The sequence below is a fragment of the Mycteria americana genome, chromosome 7, assembly GCF_035582795.1.
Source record: "Mycteria americana isolate JAX WOST 10 ecotype Jacksonville Zoo and Gardens chromosome 7, USCA_MyAme_1.0, whole genome shotgun sequence".
In the NCBI taxonomy this organism is placed as follows: Eukaryota; Metazoa; Chordata; class Aves; order Ciconiiformes; family Ciconiidae; genus Mycteria; species Mycteria americana.
This window is the reverse complement of record NC_134371.1, coordinates 63,800,629-63,820,551: the sequence shown is the minus strand read 5'-3', so window position 1 is coordinate 63,820,551 and position 19,923 is coordinate 63,800,629. Positions and strand designations below refer to the sequence as shown.

General features: G+C 43.7%; 1 protein-coding gene across 2 annotated transcripts in view; it reads left to right on the top strand.

Annotated features, from left to right (window-relative positions):
* The first annotated feature begins 12,907 nt into the window (after positions 1–12,907).
* LRP8 (LDL receptor related protein 8) overlaps positions 12,908–19,923 on the top strand; it is a 196,688-nt gene continuing 189,672 nt past the window's right edge. For both annotated transcript variants that reach the window (XM_075508793.1, XM_075508792.1), the window contains exons 1-2: positions 12,908–13,051; positions 13,892–14,011. In XM_075508793.1, the coding sequence (XP_075364908.1) occupies positions 12,982–13,051; positions 13,892–14,011 (190 nt within the window). In that variant the 5' untranslated portion in view covers positions 12,908–12,981. The remainder of the gene's footprint in view (positions 13,052–13,891; positions 14,012–19,923) is intronic.

The window sequence follows — 19,923 nt, the reverse complement described above, 5'->3', positions numbered from 1 at the left end:
TTCCCAAGCAACCATTATGCGTGATGGAGCCCTGCTTTCCTGGAGATGGCTGAACACCTGCCTGCCGCTGGGAAGGAGTGAATGAATTCCTTGTTTTGCTTTGCTTGCATGCGCGGCTTTTGCTTTACCTATGAAACTGTCTTTATCTCAACCCACGAGTTTCCTCACTTTTGCTCTTCCGATTCTCTCCCCCATCCCACCGGGGAGGGGAGGGTGAGCGAGCGGCTGTGTGGTACTTAATTGCCAACTGGGGCTAAACCACAACACTCACTTAAGTATAAATGGATTAATACTGTAAGTGAAAAGAGAATTTGATCACGGAAAGTACTGGGCAGGGGCTAAGATATCTGTTGGTGACTTCAATGTTTCCTGTTGTACCACTGCTATTTAGGAACATGGTGGTGGTTCATGCACCTCACAACAGTAGTGACTGGAGATGCCAGACTAGTCTTTTCCTTGGCAGAGTCACCAGTCTTGTTTATATTTATGTCCTATGCTGCTGTTACTCACAGAAAGAAAAATATGTGTAATTATCCACCTTCAAGGATCCACCTTCAAGGATAGAAGGGCAGTTTGGTCAGCCTCCAGGTGATGAGGATGAATTGCCTGGTCTCCTAAGTGGTTTTTGTAAACAAATACTGGTTAACACTGTTAGGATTTCAAGGAGACTCTATGTGGAAGACAGCAATGCAGTATATAGAGATCTGAGCTAGATGGAAGTGAATCATGTAAGGTGTTCAGGTTGCTCAGAAGGTTGTTGTGAGGATGGACTTATATCAAGCTTGCTGCTGCCTAGATAAATATTAGTGCTGATGACACGGGAAGGTGTCACAAGACGGTGGTCAGTCTGACTTCCCATATGGCAGAAGACAGAGAATTTGGGATTTGCTGAAAGCCATGAACAGTCTCAAGGTCATTAAGTAATAAGCTCATCTGCCCACAGCAATAATTAAAGGCTACCATTCAACTTAAATTTTACTTTTCAGCCTTTTTTAGGGGTACTCTTCAGTTTTTGTCCACCAACAAATTCCCATTCTGCTGTGTAGGACTCGGACACTGGCTTATTTCAAGATAAATTCTCTTAAGTACTGGTATCTTTTACATCTGAATCCTTGTGCACTTGGTTAAAAAAAAACCAAACCACCATGTCGCACTATGTACATTGTTTACTCTTGCATTTAATCACAGGAACGCTGTCTTGCCCTTTGAGTTTCCTTTGAAGATGGATGAATTCCCAGAGATGTCTAAAGCAAATGAGGGGGCTTTAACTTAACATGAGAACAATAACAATTTAAAAATTTTATAAGGGTGCCAACCATGCTGGTTTAATTTTTGATAAGGGATGATACTACGTTTCTGCATTTTTAATAAAGAGACCGACAAAAGAGTCATTTAAGCTACCTAGAGAGACAAACTTTTACAGCAGGACTGTAACCAATTCAAATATTAACAGTAAAGATACCAGGGCAGTCTGTCTTAAAAGACTGTCATGAAATACTGACTAGTGTTGCTGCATAGAAGTCAAAAGATTACTTTTGATTTGCAGACACATTATACAATGCTTTCAGATTCTTAAAATTGATTTAGAAATCATTTTGATATTGTGAAAAACTGACGTAATAAAATCCATGAAAATACCACCCCACACTGCAGGTAAAACCAGAGAGAACTTAACTCTGCTGGCTTTCTGTTTGTTAAGGGAGGACTTTGATTTTATATTACCAGAATTTTTTATGTTTTTCAGAAAGACAAGTAATTTCAGGTTACTAAACTCTTAAGAATATAATGTAAGAAAAGATTACTGCTGCCATTGGTACAAATTTCATTTCCAAGTGCATGGTATGTGTTATGATCAATAGATCATAACACAAGCATATAAGGCACGGTAATATTTAAATTTTTTTTATTTGCATAGTCTAGCCTTACAGATTATTCTAGTGTAAGAAGAGCGATGTTTATCCATGAAACATTTATACTATGAGCAGCACTGCAAGAAACATGACTGGACACCTTTGCTCAAGGTTGGATTTGTGCACTTTGGCTATTTTGGGGGGGAGTTGAGTCGTGAATTGAGACCTATCATCATCCATGCATCAGATGTGCTAGGTGGGTTGCATGGTAAGAAGAGGGGCTCAGTTAATTGGAATAGGGCTTTTGATAAGGCTTCAGTGCATGCAGGGCCCTACTATCTGGTACACTCCCTGGTTGCAAGGCAATGCCATGGCCTATATACCCACTATTACTTCTCCGCAGTGGATCACAGAGCAGTCTGACCATCTGCATCCTGCATATGTGACCACAGATGGGGAGAGAGAGGTCACAGTGCAGAGCTGTGCATGGATTTGATATGAGCCACACTGTGGGGAGTGTGCAACAGGAGATAATTACATTGCTCTCAGCTCTGTAAGATGTAGAATAGAATAGAATAGAATAGAATAGAATAGAATAGAATAGAATAGAATAGGAGTAGAATAGAATAGAATAGAATAGAATAGAATAGAATAGAATAGGAGTAGAATAGAATATTTTAGTTGGAAGGGACCTACAATGATCATCTACTCCAACTGCCTACTTGTACAAGGCTGTTGGTTGCCTTTCATGGACCTGTTCAGCCCTGTCTCATTTTTCTTCCCTCTTTAAAATGGGTCCTGCATAAATTTTCCTGGCCTGGCAAATTTTTGAGAGGACGATAATGCTGTTAGACCCTAGATGAACATGAATAATAGCCTGTTTGCACAGTTGATAACTGAGCTGTAAAAACGAATCTGCTCCCAGATGAAACTTGACACGCAAAATTTAAGCTTGGGGAGCAATTCTTTGTACGTATTCTGGAAAAAAAAAAAAAAAGGCTTGGACTGCTTAATTTTTATTCATCCTTAAAATAAAAACTCTACAGGAGGGTCAGCAGAGAAAGCTTCTGTGTTTTGACATAGCACTTGAAATTAGCTTTAAACATAAAATACAGCAAATGTTTAATCTGTAATAAAGTTGAATCTGCTCATTTTGGAGAAGAACAATGGCTGAGGGTCGAAGCTTTGGGTTCTGCAGTTGCCAGATGGGATCATTTCCAAAAGGGAATTTGGATGGTAATCAGTGTCCGCTGGGATCCATGCCCACCGCTCCGAGTCCGCGTGCCACAAAGGAGAGATTAGGGGCAGAATGAGAATGTGCAGGGCTGGCACGAATCAAAGGGACTCCCTGTAAAACCTATTACATCTGCTCTCTAAAAAATGCATAGAGAAACTGACAGTCAGGAAAATGCAGTTTTGATTGTGCTTTGATGGCTGGAAAGCTAAAATTGTGTGGGTGGGTGGCTAAGTGTAACTCCATGTCCATGCCAGCTTTATTTGACTGAGACAGCCAGAGTCAGGCCAGTTTTCATTGTCCTTTCAGGACTTTCAGAGCAGCAGGATAAATAAAGGAATGAAATGGGGAAATGAATTTATAGACTTTGGTTGTCAAATGATTAACAAAAGGCCCAAACCTTGGTGTTTTGTTCTATTGATTTTGTTTTGGCAAGGCAAAGATAAGATTGTGAACCTATACAAAGGGAGGTGGCCTTTACTTCCCTCTGTGCCTTTGTGAATAGCTGGATGATTTGCTGAATTGAAGTTTCACTTTTGGACTGAAAGCAGGTGTTACTCTACACTGAATTATGAGCTACAAATACTATGCCATGTTTTTGGGACCCACAGAGTTAGCCAGTATTAAATCAAAACAGACCCCAAATGTTTGGGTGGGAATATCTGAATTTCTCCAATGTCTGCTTTGTAATGTTAAGAGAAACAATCCACTTCCCAAATCAAGTTTCAGGTGCACTACAAGGACTTGTCATGATCTTTGGGAGTCCATGTTAGTCCTTGACACCTGTGCCCTCTAGCAGGTGAGTGTGCCCATGATTTGGGTCCTAGCCCTCTAAACCAGCCAAAGAACATGAGCTGCTTTAACCTGATCTGGCCAGGGGATGTATAATTTTCCAGGGGAAAGGGAACAGCCATTCAGGGCTGTGAGGCTGGCTGCAGCCCTTCAACGCTCTACTCCAGCGCTTTGTGTTGGCCTGGTGTTGCCCTTCTGTCCTCCTGGGGATCATGGGCCTCCTTCGGAAGTACCAAGATGAGACTTTGATGACTAGAGGACAACAAATATCTGGCAATCCTACCGAGTGGCACAGGTTATATTGAAATAGAAAAGTTATTTTAAAAAATAGTACCTCTGAGATTAGCTTGGACATGTTTAAGCTTTCTAAAGGGTGAATGAAAGGGAGACAGGGTCTTTCTGAGACAATAGCAGGAGTGTCATGAGTAAAACTTGAAGTGCTTTAACCAAGTGCTGTGGGAAGTGCTTGTGGAAGTTCAAACTGTATGAGTCTGACAAGATCTGTGCAGACATACAAATGCATAAATACTATGCTTTATCAGAGCCATAGGAGAACCCAGGGCTGAAGCCCAAGAGATGCAGCAAATCAAGGACCAGCTGAATTAGTAGGAATTGGTTTAGGTTGGTTTAGACTACAAGTATCTATCTGCTTGTATTCTTTCAGGCTTGATCCATCTTGGTTAGAACTTAACATCTGTGGAACTGAGACACACTTTTGCTTTTGAAGGAAGAACTGGGGATGGGGAAATATTTTGAAGGGTGTAATAGTAATGCTAGGAGGAGAGCTGTTTTGTGCTTCTAGAAACTATGTCTCTAGGACACGTTATTCTGAAGTGCATCTATTACTTGATGCTTTATGTGATATGACAAAATGCCACAGGGATTGATCCATCAACTGCTGTTGTTGCAACATGGTATAATAGGCAGGAAATCTGAAAGGACATGTTTTCTGAAACTGTTTAAAAGAACTGTAGCTCTGGGAGTGCATATAAGCATGGATTCTACACATGGCGTCAGCTCTGTCCGAACATTTGTGAGAAAAGGGTTCTCAACTTCAAAGAAACAAGTTTTTTCACAACTCAGTTACATTGATAACTCTTCTCAAACATATGGACAAATGTAAACAAAGCCGCATTTGTGTGACTCTCATGTCTCTCTAATGAAGCTGTGCATAGAGACACCCAGAAGAATTTTATCATTGACTAAGCAAAACAACATGCAAGGTGACAAGATACTTGAACATCAGGCCTACATTTGCAAGATGATAATTGGATTCTTTTTCTCTCCTGGAAAAAAGATCTCCCAATGTTTCCTTTTTCTTCCCCTCCCCTCATTCCTATTTTGAAGGGATTTTAAAAACTAGTTTGATTTTATCCACTTTGAAAAACAAATAATTCCACTCTGACCAAGCTCAAATGTTTTGGTTATGCACAAGACTCCATTCATTCTCTTTTTATTTAGGAATAGAAAGTGATGAGATGGCAATATCTAATGGGATAGCTTGGAAAAAAATTATTAAAGACAAGCTAGTAAATCAAAAGAGAAAGCAAGAAAAAAACATTCAGAATCCAACCTTGAAAAATTTGCTTTTAATGAGCTCTCACTTTAAAAAGGAAAACAACTGTTGAGTTAATATTCCTTCATAAAGACAGCCTTGTCTAGCAGCTATAAGAATTTACAAATTAGATGACTTAGACTCTGCCCGCAGCTTAGCATGAAGGCATAGACTCAGCACTAGTTTGAAAGCAAGATGGGTTTTAAAGTGTTCTGCTGTCATACAAAATCCATACAAATATAATGAGAAACATTCCATGCAGACATCATCCTAAATTCCCATTTGGGTATTATTTTCTCATTGATGTTATAATTAATGCTAAAATAATTTGTCTGTGAGCCTTCAAGATGCTTAGAGCTTTCTAGAGGGCTCCTAGGAGCTGAGGGAATTTTGCACCTCACAGAACCAGACCTTGGCTCCGCTTCCGCCATCCACGCACAACTTCAGCATTGGGGCCTAAGCAAATAAGGTGTGGGAGAAAAATGGAGTGAGTGTCTAGCTTATAGAATTTTTAAAAAGGAAAAAAAAATCCAGGCTTGGTGCTGCTACTAGGTTTCGCTGTTTGTGTCTAAGCCCTTTGGGAACCATAGAGCAAACAGCAGCCTGTGGTACTAATCTGCTGCTTTACAGCATTGGTATATGGTCACTGTGGAGTTACACGAGACACTGTCAACTTCAGTTTTGCTCCAATTCATGATTCCTTTGTTAGTAGTAATAGGATAAATAGTTTGAAGTGAAACATCTTGAAAAAATCCCACTGTACTTGTTACTAACTATGGCCTCAAGTCTGCATTTCTGTTAGCTTTCACGGTGATTAGTCACTGTACGACAGCAAAGAGCAGATCAGTCTATAGCAGTGCTCCTCTAGCATGCAAAAGATCTTGCCAGACACCTAATCCTCACTTTTTTTCTTCTTGGTCCCTTCATTCTTATGCTCATTAAAATTAATGGGAAAGGTCCCTATTGTGACTGTAGGTTTGGTTGCATTCAAAGATCTATTGTCTAGGGATACTGCTATGGCAGGGTGTTCAGCCTTGGGATGGGAATGAAGGGCAGAAGCCTTCTGTGTTAACTCCTCTCTAGCTGAATAAAAAACTTCACCAATGGACTGCAAAGCATCTCTTATCTTCCCCCTACTCCCTTGACAGAGCTGCTATAGAGAGGCATGAGCGAGACCATGAAGTGGAAGAAGATGGATTTGAAGCCATACTGGAAAAGTATTGTGAGTAACTCTCTAGGAAGCCACGTTCCCAGGGAGCTGCTCTTCCCAGCTACTTTGGGAACCTTACATGGCCAGAGTACTGCTGAATGGTGCTGGGTAATATTTCAGTTGATTTGCTAAGGAAAACCAGGAAGTGGGCTAACTTGGGTTTGCAGTTATATATATAAAAGTTGTAAGTCAGATTTGCTCTGAAGACAAGAATCCATGAGTGTGAGATACGGACTGATACTTGTGCATGTGTATATGCAGTTAGTGAATGTGTGATGCAGTGTGTTTTACATTTAGGTGGAAGCTTTGGTCACTAAATGTTGCAGTTTCATACCTGGACAACAAGTACCACTGAGATTTTGTTTGGCCAGCAGTGTGGCAGTGTTGTATCATACTGCTACTTATGCTTGAATAAAGGAGAACTGAGTGACAGTTTTAGGACACAGAAGAATTATGGCTATGGAAGTGAGAGATTCTGGCCTGTAGGAGAGACAATCCTTGGATGATAAACTGATAGGGTTTGTAGTTTGATTTAAGTCTGATTGTGTGATGTCCTCCTTTCTTTACTAGGTCATGAGCTAACTAAAAATAAGGATGTCATTAGAAGACTTTGAGTGTTCTAAGGGGGTTAAATTGACCTTTTAGGCATGAAACAAGCAAAAGGAAAGTCCCAGTGTCTGTGAAAGGTTCCTAGAATGTGAAAGGGGAAGGTGGATCCAATAGACAAAGTAGTACAGAGCATGAACTTAAATAAGAAATATGAAAAGCAGAACAGCAAACAGCTGAGTTAGGGGATTGGAGTCCTCTGGAAAGAAGTTGAAGTTGAAAGAGAATAAAATTAAGCTAAGAAAGAAAAGAGATTATAGAAGATATTGAACAAAGCATTTTAAAACAATAAAAGTTGCAAAAATAAGAGCATAGAAAAGGGAGATCAATGTATGGACACCATTTAGTCAGATATAAATAAAAATATGAATTGGAAAAAAAACCCTAAAGAATTCAAGTACTAGCTTGCTTTCACACACGCAAAAGAGGATTTGTGCAAATGAAAAGTGCTATCACCTGTCATTAAGAGTCCTTACAAAGAGACATACGATGGCCACAATGATGTAATGGGGCTGGAGAGTAAAATGATAACAGACACTGATGCTACAGTAACAGTGGTCAGATGCATGAATTAGGGGAAATTCCTATAGCCACATGGAGAAGAGTAGAAATATTTAAGGAAGTTAGCAGGGGAAAATTTTTAATTGAGAGCTCTTGGAAATCAGTCTAGGGAAAACTATGAAAAGAGAGGAAGTAGAAGAAACTTTTTTGTGCAGTTTAAAATGGGCAGATTTTGACGAAATTAATCAAAAGCAAAAGACTAAAGTATCTTAACAGATAAAAACAGTAAGCAGGACATTTTAAAACAGAGTATTAAACAAGGTGCAAACAACAGTAGGTTTGGTAATCCCCAAAGTAGGAAGGAAGCTTGTGAAAAGGGTTAGTCATTTTGAGCACAGTAGGTAAAAACCAGGAGCTATGTAAGAGTCTTAGGGACAAGTCCTGATCAGAAGTGAACCTGTAGTTATACTCCACTGGGTTTGTGGCTTGTTTTGTGCCTCACTTAGGAGAAGCAGCAGACAATGAATTTTAGTTTTAAATGTAATATACAAAACTATGTATAGCTGAAAACTCACAGTAGTTTTGGCAAGAGAATTTTATTTTAAAATTTAAATAATATTGCAGGTACTGACATATAATTTGGCAGTTTAAGGGATGTGGCTGCTAGTGCATTGGTTCAACTAACTTTAATTAAAAGGTTTAATTTAAATATCTGTTTGCAAAACATATTACATTAGCATATCTAAAAGCCATGAGGGGACTGAAGGAATTAGATTTGTCTAGTTGAAAGACAAGCCTGAAAAAGTCAGCCTAACAGACAGGGGATATTTTCAAAGGTTATTATACAAATAGAGGAGGACAGGTTTTTAAATGTCCATTCGAAAGAAAAAAAAAGATTGTAGAAGGACATTAAGTTGTTTGGGGGAAAATGAGGTGGGGGTGTGTGTTAGTACAATTAGTTTAAGAAACTTGATCTTCACAGCTTGAAGAGTTTCAGCAGATAGACTGGAGACTTTCCAGTGGATGTACACTAGTCCTGTTCTTTCTCTTCCCTGACAGTCTGTCATTTTTTTTTTTTTTTTTACATTTAGCAAGATATTACTGACAAAAAAAATGAAGCACCTTCCATTGTTCCGTACTTGAGAGAGCTCTCTTTGGCTGGGGCTGTCCCTCTGACAGTGGTCACAGGGCAAGGAAGGTCCACAGCTCGTTGACATTCTTGATTGTGAGTGGCAGTAAATAAGCCAGGGTTAAGTCTGATACTGCTCTAACTTGGCACCACCATGCCCAGGTTATCAGTGTTAAACTAGACGGAATCTGTTGCCCATTTCTAAGTCAGTGGGGATGGTGTTGGTCACCTCGTCTTGCACAGCTAGTCTGTGGCCTCTTCAGCTGTGATGTGAACACTAAAATGCTCCTGTGCATCGTACATCAGGTGTAAGTGCTTGTAGCCGTATTGCTCAGGACAGACTTTTGGTCTGAACCTGTGTAGTGTTCTTCTGCAAAACAAGGGAAAGTACGTAGAGTGGACAAAAGCTGGAAATGCCAGATGAACTTGCATTAAAATAAGTCTGGTGCATTGCTTTTTACATGCTTCTGAATGACTTTTCCAATTCAAATAAAATCTGTGTTTGGGAGGGTGTGTATATGCACACCTGTGTGAGTAAACAACAAAAGAACCTGGTATACTAATACAAGCCTGCAGAAAATCCAGTGTGCAGAACACCAGTTACTCATCATGACACTGAATAGACTTCTCTGATGTATAAGCTGTAGCTATCATGAGATACCTATGAATCTAAGTGACCAACTGCTGCAAAATGTATGAAAAAAAGATCTGGGTTCTGTGTTAGGAAAAAAAAGTAATCCAGCTATAAAAATCAGTTTGTGAAATAGATCAAAGAAATGGTGTGGATGATGAAAGACACAGAGCTAGCTGATGGGAAGCTCCATCTGGATGAAATAGCATTTCACTGTTTTGATGTACCTCCTTGCTCTGTTAGTGGCAGGCTGATTTGTGCTAGTTGGTGTTGTTTAATGTGCAGCGGTATGCGACCAGAAGTGGAGGCAAATTAGCAAATTACACATCCAGCAGGTTATTGAACAGTCCCTTCCTTCACAGCACTTTGACACGATCTGAGAGCCTCCTGCTCGCATCTTCTTTGTGCCCTGGGGCTGAGGCTGCCCCATTGCTGGTTGGTCTGCCTGAACTTTTAGGATGACTTTGAATGTTTAGTTAGTAGATAGAGGTAGAACATACCAGTAACTCAGAGAGGAAAAAAGAGTTGACACAGCAGCCTGTGCCTAATTCCTAATAAAAACTATACATAACAGCCAGCAGAGAGACAGTCTGCTATAGCAGGAGCCCTCTACTAGCTTGAGAAGTGTTGAATAAAGTTTGGTCACCCTCATGCTACAGATCAACCAAAAATAAGGAACATGTAGTCCAACTCTGTGCTGGTCTTCTAAAAATCATTAGGATGGCACTGTGTTCCTAAGTTTACTTACGTTACTTTTAAGCTGAAATATTTCCATGTCTGGCAAGAGCACACATTCTGTGCTATACACCTGGAGCCAGTAAGGACCAAGCAGGGACAGAGAAATGTGAAGCAGAGGTACTTCACGTAACATGTAGAGCTGGGGAACTCCTTGCTTCAGGATGTGATCCCTGCTAAAGCTTTTACTTACATTATGTTTGAAAAGGAACTGATATTCATGAAAAATTATTCAGGACTATGTGAATACAAAGACACTACCACTCAGGAAGTCCTCAAGACACTAATGGCTGCAAGACACGAAACTATTCTGGGCAAGCATTGCTGTATGCTGGCTCTGGTTTTACATTCACTCTCAGGCATGTGCTATCAGCTGCTGTGTGGGTCAGAATGAGCTAGAGAGACCCTTGGGCTCACCTACCATAAGCAGTCTTGAGATTAGGAGACAGACTGGTTTATGTGTATCAAATCTATATGCAAACTCAGTTGCCAACTAGCAAATGCAGTTAGTTATTACAATGTGTTTTGTATATGATGGTTACTAAATGCTGCATATTAGCTGTTGGAGACTTACTGTTTGGCCAAATATGCGTGTGCTGTTGCTTTACAGATTTCCATACAGTCTGGATAAAAGAAGCATGAGTTCCTGTTCCAGTTTCTGACTCAAGAGGAGAGCTCCTGGAAGAGATGCACCTTGGGAGGTAAATTAACAGTCTTAATTAACTATTGGAACATAATGGATAAAACTAGATTTAATTTCTCTTACATACCAAATGGTTTCCCTTGCCCAATTTACTTCCCCTTTAGCACCTCTAGTTTCCCTCTTGCCCCTGCAATTCCTTGGAGACACTATGTCCACAAGATGGTACTAGGCTACAAGTAGCCTCTACAATGGCTGGTCAGGGCAGGCTGTTGAAACTGCTGTTGGTCAGGTGTCATCAGAGCAATTTACTCAAAAAAAGCTTATTAATGTTGTTTTCTGTGAGAGGCATTCAGACCAAAATACCTGTTTGTTTTTTAAATAAAACAGAATTCTGGTAGGAATCGTAGCAAATCATTGCTGTGACTGATGCTCTGCACAGTCGCACCTGTTTCATACCGGATAGCTTCATTATTGCCTTTGGAGCCACTTCCAATTTAAACTAATTTAGGAAAGAGAAGAACAAGGCCAGGAATTATAGCAGCTTTATGAATCTGTGTTTTGGCACCATTAAAAAAGAGAAATTTGACCTAATGTATTATAAATACCTCATTTACTCTAAGCAATTATTGTAATCTATCACATTGATCCAGCCAACACAAACACGCGTTACATTTTGCATGCTACAAAATTGTTCGGAAAGGCTTGAATAAATTGTTAATACTCTATAAGCTGCAGGTGAAATAGCTCAATGATTAGCTCTTCTCCTCTTCACAGGATTCAAACGCATTAGTGACACTACTTACTAATGACTTGCAAAATTTTTGTTAAGAGGCACAGGTGCATTTTTAAATGGCAGACCAGTTCTGAAGTCAGTGCCATTTCAGGGTTTGAAATGGAAAAGTTTTATTACATCGGTTTATGTAAAATTAGTGCTTTTCTAAAAAAATAACACTCCACATATAATCACGTTAATCCTGTTGTGATGTTAAAAGTTACTCCTGAAAAATATCTTTTCATAATAAGATTACTGAAATACTCTTAATCCTGACTGTATGAACAACGCTGCAGCGTTAATTAAAGACAGTCAACTGCTTTCTCATCAGCACTGTGCAAATGGAGCGATAAACACGGCCCCTGATAACTCGTAATCATTTCCTTTGTAGTTACTGATCAAACCGCATATGCTTAAGCAGTAGCAAGGGCGAGCCGCTCCTGCGAAGGGAGGTTGCCACCTTTAGCACGCTTCCTACTTGTTTCACTAATTTGAACACCATTAAGTGGAGATGACCACATCAGTACGGTCATAATGAAATCCCTCAGTGGGAGATCCAAAGTAAAAAGGAGAGTACACAATTTACGACTCAAGGCCATTTAAAAGAGTCCACGCGTTTAATTGACTTAATAAAATCAAGATCATGAACGAGGCTGCCCTTGTGACCGGGCATACGGAGGGAGGCTCACCACCAGCGGGCCCGACCCCGTGCGTGTGGTTCAGAGCGGCGCAGGCCAGTCCATCCCAGCCAGAGCTCCAGGGTTACCGGAGCGGGGCCTGGGCCTGCCCCGCTCCCCCAGGGCCCCTTCGCTGTCGGCTGCCCGGCACCGCCGGCCCCTCTGCCAGGAGGTGCCGTCACCTCCCGCAGCCGTGGCGGGACTTCGCCCCTCGCGAAGCGGCAGCAGGTGAGCCCGGCCGCCGCCAGCCCGGCCGCCGACGCGGCGAAGGCCACCGGCCTCCGCAGACAGGCCTGCAAGTGCGTGCCCGAGTGCGGCGTGTGCCATCTGCGGGGCTTTCGGTGGCCGCCGCAGCGCGCCCGGCCACAGGGGCGTGCCGCGGGAGGCGTCCCGCAGGTGCCCCTCCGGCTAGGGCCCCTCCGGTACCCGTCCCGGCGGCGGCGCTGGCCGGGCGGGGCGGGGACCGCTCCCTCCGGGGGCAGCGGCAGGCGGCGGCCGGGGCCCGCCCAGCGGGGCGCGTCACGGCGCGGCGGCGGCGCGCGGCGGGGCGGGGGCGGCGCCGGCCGCAGTCGGCACGGGGCAGCGAGCGGCGCGCCGGCTGCGCGCACCCCGCACACGGCGCGCTGCCACGGAGGGAGCGAGCACCATGTGCCGGCCAACGCTCGCCCGGCTGCTGCTCCTCCAGCTGCTGCTGCTGAAGCTGCACCTCGGCAAAGGTGGGTCCGGCGCGGCGCGGCCCGGCGGCTCTCCCTCAGCGCCGGGGCGGCCGCGGCGTGCAGCAAGTGCGCGCCTCGCCTCGGCGCTCGCGGGGAGGCGGCGAGCGTCCTGCCTGCCCAGGCACCCGGGGGTGTGCGGCCGCGGGCACCCACTCGCCGCGGTGCCCCGCGCTAGGGCCGGGCACGCTCGGGGGTTGCGACCTGCGGAGGCCGGGCACGTTCTTTAGCGGGCGAATGCAACCCAACCGCTGGTGACAGGAGCTGCCACCTTTAATCCCTTTCTGAGGAGATTTGTGCCTCATCAGAGCAGCTCTGCACCGAGTCTGCAAAGGAGATTTGCTCCGTCCTCCCCGCCCTCAACTTCAGTTGGGTCAGTTCCCTTCTCCCGGGACGGCGCCGGTGCCCGTTACCCCCCGCGTCCCCGGGTATCTGTGCGTTTTGCCCTGGTAACGGACGCGCAGGAGGTCCCAGCGTCGGTGTGCTTTATAATTTTTCTTTGTCTTTTGCATTTCGGATTTAACCACCTTCTATTCCCAGGCTCCTTTTCCCCCCGCTTTTAAAACAATGCGGGGAAGCACGGGAATGGTCCCTTTTATTCCCGCACAAAGCACCTTCGGGATCACCGCCGTCCTCCCGCGGAGGCGGCTCTCCGCCAGCCCGCACCGAGCCCCTCTGCCCTGGCGAGCCCAGCCCCAGCCCCCACCCTCGGCCGGCGGCTCCCGGCGCCCAGCCCGGCTTGTGCGCGGCCGGGGCCGAGCGGCGAGGCGGCCCCGGGACACCCGTGCCGCCCTGTCGTGGGAGCGCGCCCCGCTGACCCAGGCGCGGCCCCGTGTCTCGCAGGCGCCGTCAAGGAGTGCGAGGAGGACCAGTTCCAGTGCCGGAACGAGCGATGCATCCCCGCCATCTGGAAATGCGACGAGGACGACGACTGCTCGGATAACAGCGACGAGGCGGATTGCCGTGAGTGTCCGTCCCCGGGCACGGTGGGGCGGGGAGCCGGGGATGGGGGCCTTCCCCGCGCCGAGCCTGTGGAAGGGCGCGCTTCCCAGCTGCGCTGCGCCTCTTTTTTATGAATGAATGAATGAAGTCGCGCCGTCCCCGGCTCCGGCGCCCATTGGCTGCCGGGACCAGCAGATCCGTGACGCGGCGGCCGGGCCCGCCGCGGGCTGCGCTCCGCGCCGCGGGGTAGCGGCTCCTCGCTGCCGGCCGCGGCCGGGCTGACTCGGCCAGGGACACCCGGAGGGTGACGCGGCAGCGGGAGTCCGGCGGAAACGCTCACCTGTCAGCTCCTTGCCCTCTCCCTGCCTGCCGTGAGGTTCCGCCCTCGCCTCCAGCAACGTTTCTGCTCGGAGCGTCTACAGGGAACGGCGCAGTTTGTGTCCTCAGGGGAGTTGGGTGTTTAACCCCGGGGGAGTCCGTGCTCAGGGCCAGTGACAGGTGCTCATGTGAAACGCTGCTTACTTTTAAGCGTCCTAAAAGATATGGGGTTGGTGTGATTTTTGTGTTTAAATATATGTTTGCAGCCATGGTGAGGAGTAGGGAGATGAACAAGTAGCACTGCTTGGCAAGTGTCAGCCACATAACACTGACTGATTCCCTGGTAGCGTAAGGGAAGAGAGAGCAAGGAGATCTATACTTTCAATCCTGAGAAGATGGCGGTCTTGCCTTCTACTGTGGCGTAGCCTTGGTGCATGTGAGTGGCACCCAGTAAACTTTGGGTAGTTTGTAGGGTTGTGCTGTTCTTACCTCCCTGTTATTTTGCTTACAGCTTCTGACAGCCTAGGAGAATTTGTCTCAACCATGGATGTAAGAAGCATCTGTAAAAGAAGTTACAGAGCCTAAGTCTTAAAGAGAAGTATTTTTAATTTGGAGTTTTAAGGTGCAAATACTGTAGCAAATACCATGTCTCTTGAATTATCTCTGTAGAATAACAGACATTGAATGTGCATCAGGTTATAATTCACTGAATGAACTCTTGAAAGTTCATAGACCCAGGGGGTGTATCAAGAAAAGAAGAGTCACTGGTTATGTGTTTTTCAGTATGCGACTATCCTGTTAACAGCTTCACTGATAAATCTGTGTCAGGTGATACTCAGAGTGAAGTCTAAGTAGATCAGTTTAAGGAGAGCAAGGATTCCCAAACTCGTGTTCATGGGAAATGTCTTGATGTTGTAACATAAAAGGTAACATTTATTTCTGGTGCTTTTGTATTCAGAGGACTTGATAGGCTTTATATATGCCTAAGGTTATGATCTGGGGAGTTAGCAGCATTCCTTAATTCAGATATAGAAATGGTTTATGCAGGAATTGTATTGGCACTAGTTAGTGGCAACTTATATTTGGAATGTTTCAAATTACAAAAGACTCGGAAGTCATGGCTGAGAACTAGCTTGGACTCATGTGTAGTCGTAACTGGGCAAGTTTTCTCAGAAGCTTATGAGTTACCAGAGAGGGACTGTGGCAGCTCTGGCAATCTCTGAGCAGGCTGATAACAGTGTTCTTGAAGCCTTCCATTTAAAAGTCCCTCTGTGCGCTGTTGTACAAAGGTTTGGTGAGCTGCAGGTGACCTATGGGCTGTGCTTTGGGAACTGCTGTTTCAGAGGTTGGGATCATGGCTGGAGTAGCATCTTGAGGAAGAGATTCTGCACCCCGCGCTCCTCATTGAAGAGTAGGTTTGTGGCCTGAGCTCCTTGCCTAGCACGAGTGAGTGGGTCAGTATCTGGGCTGCTTTTTTATCTTTCCCTTTTCCTTGTGATCCGCACTCTAAGCATTGTGTCAGAAAGGAGAGTGTAAAAGAACACCCTGTTGAATATCAGCTCTGTGTGCGTTGTGCTGTGTTAGAATGTTTAGATTGCATCTGATTTAGTTTTATTTCAGAGGGTTTTTACAGTTGTTGAGTTTGGGGGTGGTAAAAATATGATGGCTAGATTGTGGTAGAATGGTGACTTTTGAGATGAATCTGAACTTGGCATTTATTATTGATTGGGGAGCATACTACAGAAATTACTCATGGACTGTTAATTTAGTTCATATATATATATAGACTTTGCAGTTGCTTCTCCAAGCAGTTTGAAAGACATTTAAATTGCATTTTTCACACACACTTTCTCGCTTATATTGTTCTGAACACTGTTTTCTTTTAAAAATGCATACTGCTTTTCAGCATATGTAATGTTTAGAGTTATACTCACTGGGTGAAAGAATGTTCCATGTGTTTTTGCTTCTAGATATCACCTCTCTTATCACTGCTGTAATAAACAGATATTTACTTCAAAACTATTTTATGAACATATGCGATAGAAGAAACTGTTCTGGAAAACTCAGCATGCTGGAGTGGTGATGGAGAGGGAAAAGAATATGCAGGCAGCCTGCTGGTAATGAGTACTGATATGGACCCTGATAACCCCTGTAATTACTTGCTGATGCTTTTTTCCAGAGTTGATAACGTATTTGTAATAGCTCATTGCTGCTTGTATATATAGTCCCTTGTTGAAAAGACAGGATGGTCTTCATCTGTGTTAAGAACTGGTTTATGAAACAAGCCTGTCCTTGTGGTAGACGGTCTGTATACACTGGGGAGATTTTGTAACCAGGAGTATCTTAAATAGTTCTGGAAGGATAATTTTTCTGGCAGTGCTCTGTGTGCTTCCTACTAGAAGCCATCTTTGCCCCAGACTGACGTTGTTGGGTGTTGGTTTTTTTTGTTTTGTTTTCATTTGTTTGTTTCTCCCCCCACCCGCCCAAGCTTTGCTGGTATAATGTTGGCTTTTTAAAAGGAGTTTTAGACTCTTAAGGAGAACACCTCAGTAATCATCCTGTATCATCGCCTTGGAATTTGTTTTCCGTTCCGAAATTCTTTTCTGTTGCGCTTGGTAGGTCAAGTTATCTGCCATAGGATTGATGTGTGAGTTAATATGGGAAACATAGGAACTGAGGCATGAAAGAGTAATGATCTCAGCTCTTACATAAATCGGATTACTTAGTACTGGTTTGTGAGGTGTGTTAAGTTTATCCTAGGATGCTCAATAACCTTGTATATCATAGGGCTGAATTATTTCTTGGTATGTGGCAGCTGACTTCAGAGGTTTTACTTGTGGGAAATGAATGAAATGAAAGGAATACAGTTTGGTTTTCTTCAAGAAAAAAAGGGGGAAAAAAAAGGCTGGTTAACACATTTTCTTAACTTTAACTGATGTTGCTGATGAAGGCAGAATTTATGAGCTCTCTGGCCACATGGTTCACTTGTGATAGCAGGCAGTAGAGACTAGGTGCACAGTAGAGAAATGGGATTTGTTGCTCATGCTATTTGGATTATCATGCGTTGGTTGTTTTTGTAAGATACTCACTGCAATACAGACTAGACTGTGTATATCACTTTTGTTCAATTTAAATTATCTTTACAATTTTACTCCAAGAAGCATCATTAGAGTTGAAACTTCATGCCTCTTTGGTCTTTCTCATTTGAGCAAGTATCAGTTCTGCATACGGTGCATATTTCATATCGCATATTTCAATGTTATCAAGTCCTCTTAATAATGTTGATGATTTAAAACAGTCAAGGGGCCACCAGAAAAAATAGATTACTCTCGCAGTACGAAGACAAAGTGCTGAGGATTTAGGGAAGAGCAGGAAAATAAGGGTTGCAGAAAGTGCCTTGCCTGTTGGGGAAAGGTAAAAAAGAACCAAATAGATGTAGGTAGCAAGTAAGTATGAATATAGTTACTGCCTTACAAGAATTAAAAGGAAACAAATCCTGGTAGCAAAAGAACTGTAGCAAAGGAGGCTGCCGGGAAGAAAGGAGACAGTGCTCAGTTGTCTGTGGGCATGTGGCTTGTGAAGCATTAACAAGAGAGAAGGAGGAGATAGTCATTTGTGTGCATGGTGGAAATATATAAAGCTGTATACAGATTACTTAAATACGAAGATGCCTTTTTCCTGTCATGTTTTCAGAAAGTTATAGCATTTTATGGGAAAGAAAAGAAAGAGTAGAGAAGTTCCTTAAAATGTTCCTGTGTATCTACTAAAAGGACACTAAACTCCCGAGAGAAAAGTAGTGAAGGTTACCGTGTTTAGACTGCTGGGGAAATCAAGTCTTAAGCTTTGGAATTAGAAATCTTGGGTAGCTATTACAGAGTTTAAATCTATGTAAGACTATCGACTCTGCTCTGTGCAAAATTATTTGCTTGAGCTCAATCCAGTCTGCGTAGGCCTGACAAGACAAAAACCCAGTCACAATTTACAGCTTGCACTGTCATGATCTGCGCTATATGTGGTCCACACAATGAGGACAGGGCTCCAGGGCAGTTTTGAACATGATTTTTTTTTCTTTTTTTTTTAGATGTATTTTACTCCTTCCATGTACAAGCAAGTGATGCTTTTTCATCTCGGGAAACTCTGGAAAGTCAAGACTGAATTTTATAACCTATTTCAGAGAATGTTTGCAGATACAGTCATCGAGACTTTTCCTTAATGGTATAGCAGCAACATTATAAAACGCCAAAGCTATTTTTATAGTGGGAAAAATGTCCATTTTCTGAGGCACAATGTTTTGGCAAAGGATCACTCCTTGCTGAGATACTCAGAATGTGGCATACTGGCTTTTGGTCTATGTCTCCCTCAGGATAGGTGGATGCTGCAGGGCCAGGTCAGCCTTGGGGCCTGCAAGCTGTGTGCCCAGGGTGCCGGCTGCTGTGTGACACGTCGCCCAGAATGGAAAATCCTAGAGAGCTGCTTTGATGGGGGAGTGGCTCTTGGAGACTTTTTGCCCAGTTTTGCAAGTTTCTTCTTGCTTGCTACTGCAGCCAGCAGAAAACGAGGAAGAACTTGCAAATTGCAGCCAAACACAATATATTTGACACAAAATAAGAGCTCTTAGTTTGATGGTTGTGTTTGATAGGATTTTATTTTTCTGCTGCAAGTAGGTTTCTTAACCCAGACCTGTGATTTGGTAAAAGAGACTGGAAGACCTCTGCTTAAAATGTTTCACTGTTGATTAAGCCTTAAATGTGGCAAAGAGTATAGTTGCAAAAAGCAAGCAGTAGCTTAACCTAAAATGAAACACAAGCTGCAAGGCCACTTCAGCTTTGTAATACCTGCCTGCAGGGGGACACAGCCAAATGCAGAACTACTCTTTCTCTTTTAAAGCTCCATTTTCCGTCTTTGTACTGGGATCTTTTCTGTGGTGCTGCTTTCTGGTGAGTACTGTTCATAGGGGTATCTTATACTGGGCAGGATTGAGGCTGCCTCGGGTATGAGATGCAGTCTGAAGCGAGTTACTCTTTCAAAGACTGTTCCTACATGTCCAGAATTCAGGGCAAAAACATGGCATCAGCAAACTTCCCCATACCTCAGCCCTTGCCCTTCCTTGGGGCCACAGCATGTGACTGTATAGCTGAGATACACTTCCCTTGCTATCTGGAGTAAGACAGACTCCTATTCTCCTGCTGGCTTTGTGCATAGAGAATCTGCAAAGAGTTTGACTCCTGCTGCCTATGTGAAAGCCCAGGAGGCAGCCTGATATTCTCCTTGCCTTTCAGTTCAAATTTCACTAGAGCTGGATTTTAGGAATAAAAATATATCAAAAGCCCATTTGAGAACTAAAATCTGGCTCCTGTGAAGAGTTAAATATGGCCTGAGAGGCTTTGAAATGCAGGAGTGCCATGTTTGCAGGTTTTGGGACGTGACAAAGTACGACAGCAGGCAGTCACAATTGCCACATACATTCTATAACTTTTTTGTCTTCCATTATCTGTTGCTCCAATTTTTCTTAATGTTCAGTGTTGAGACAGAATTCTCTGTGCTGAGTGATAGCTGCATGTTACTCTGGAGATGCTTGTGTGTCTTCAGTATGTGCACACCACCATGTAGAGAGT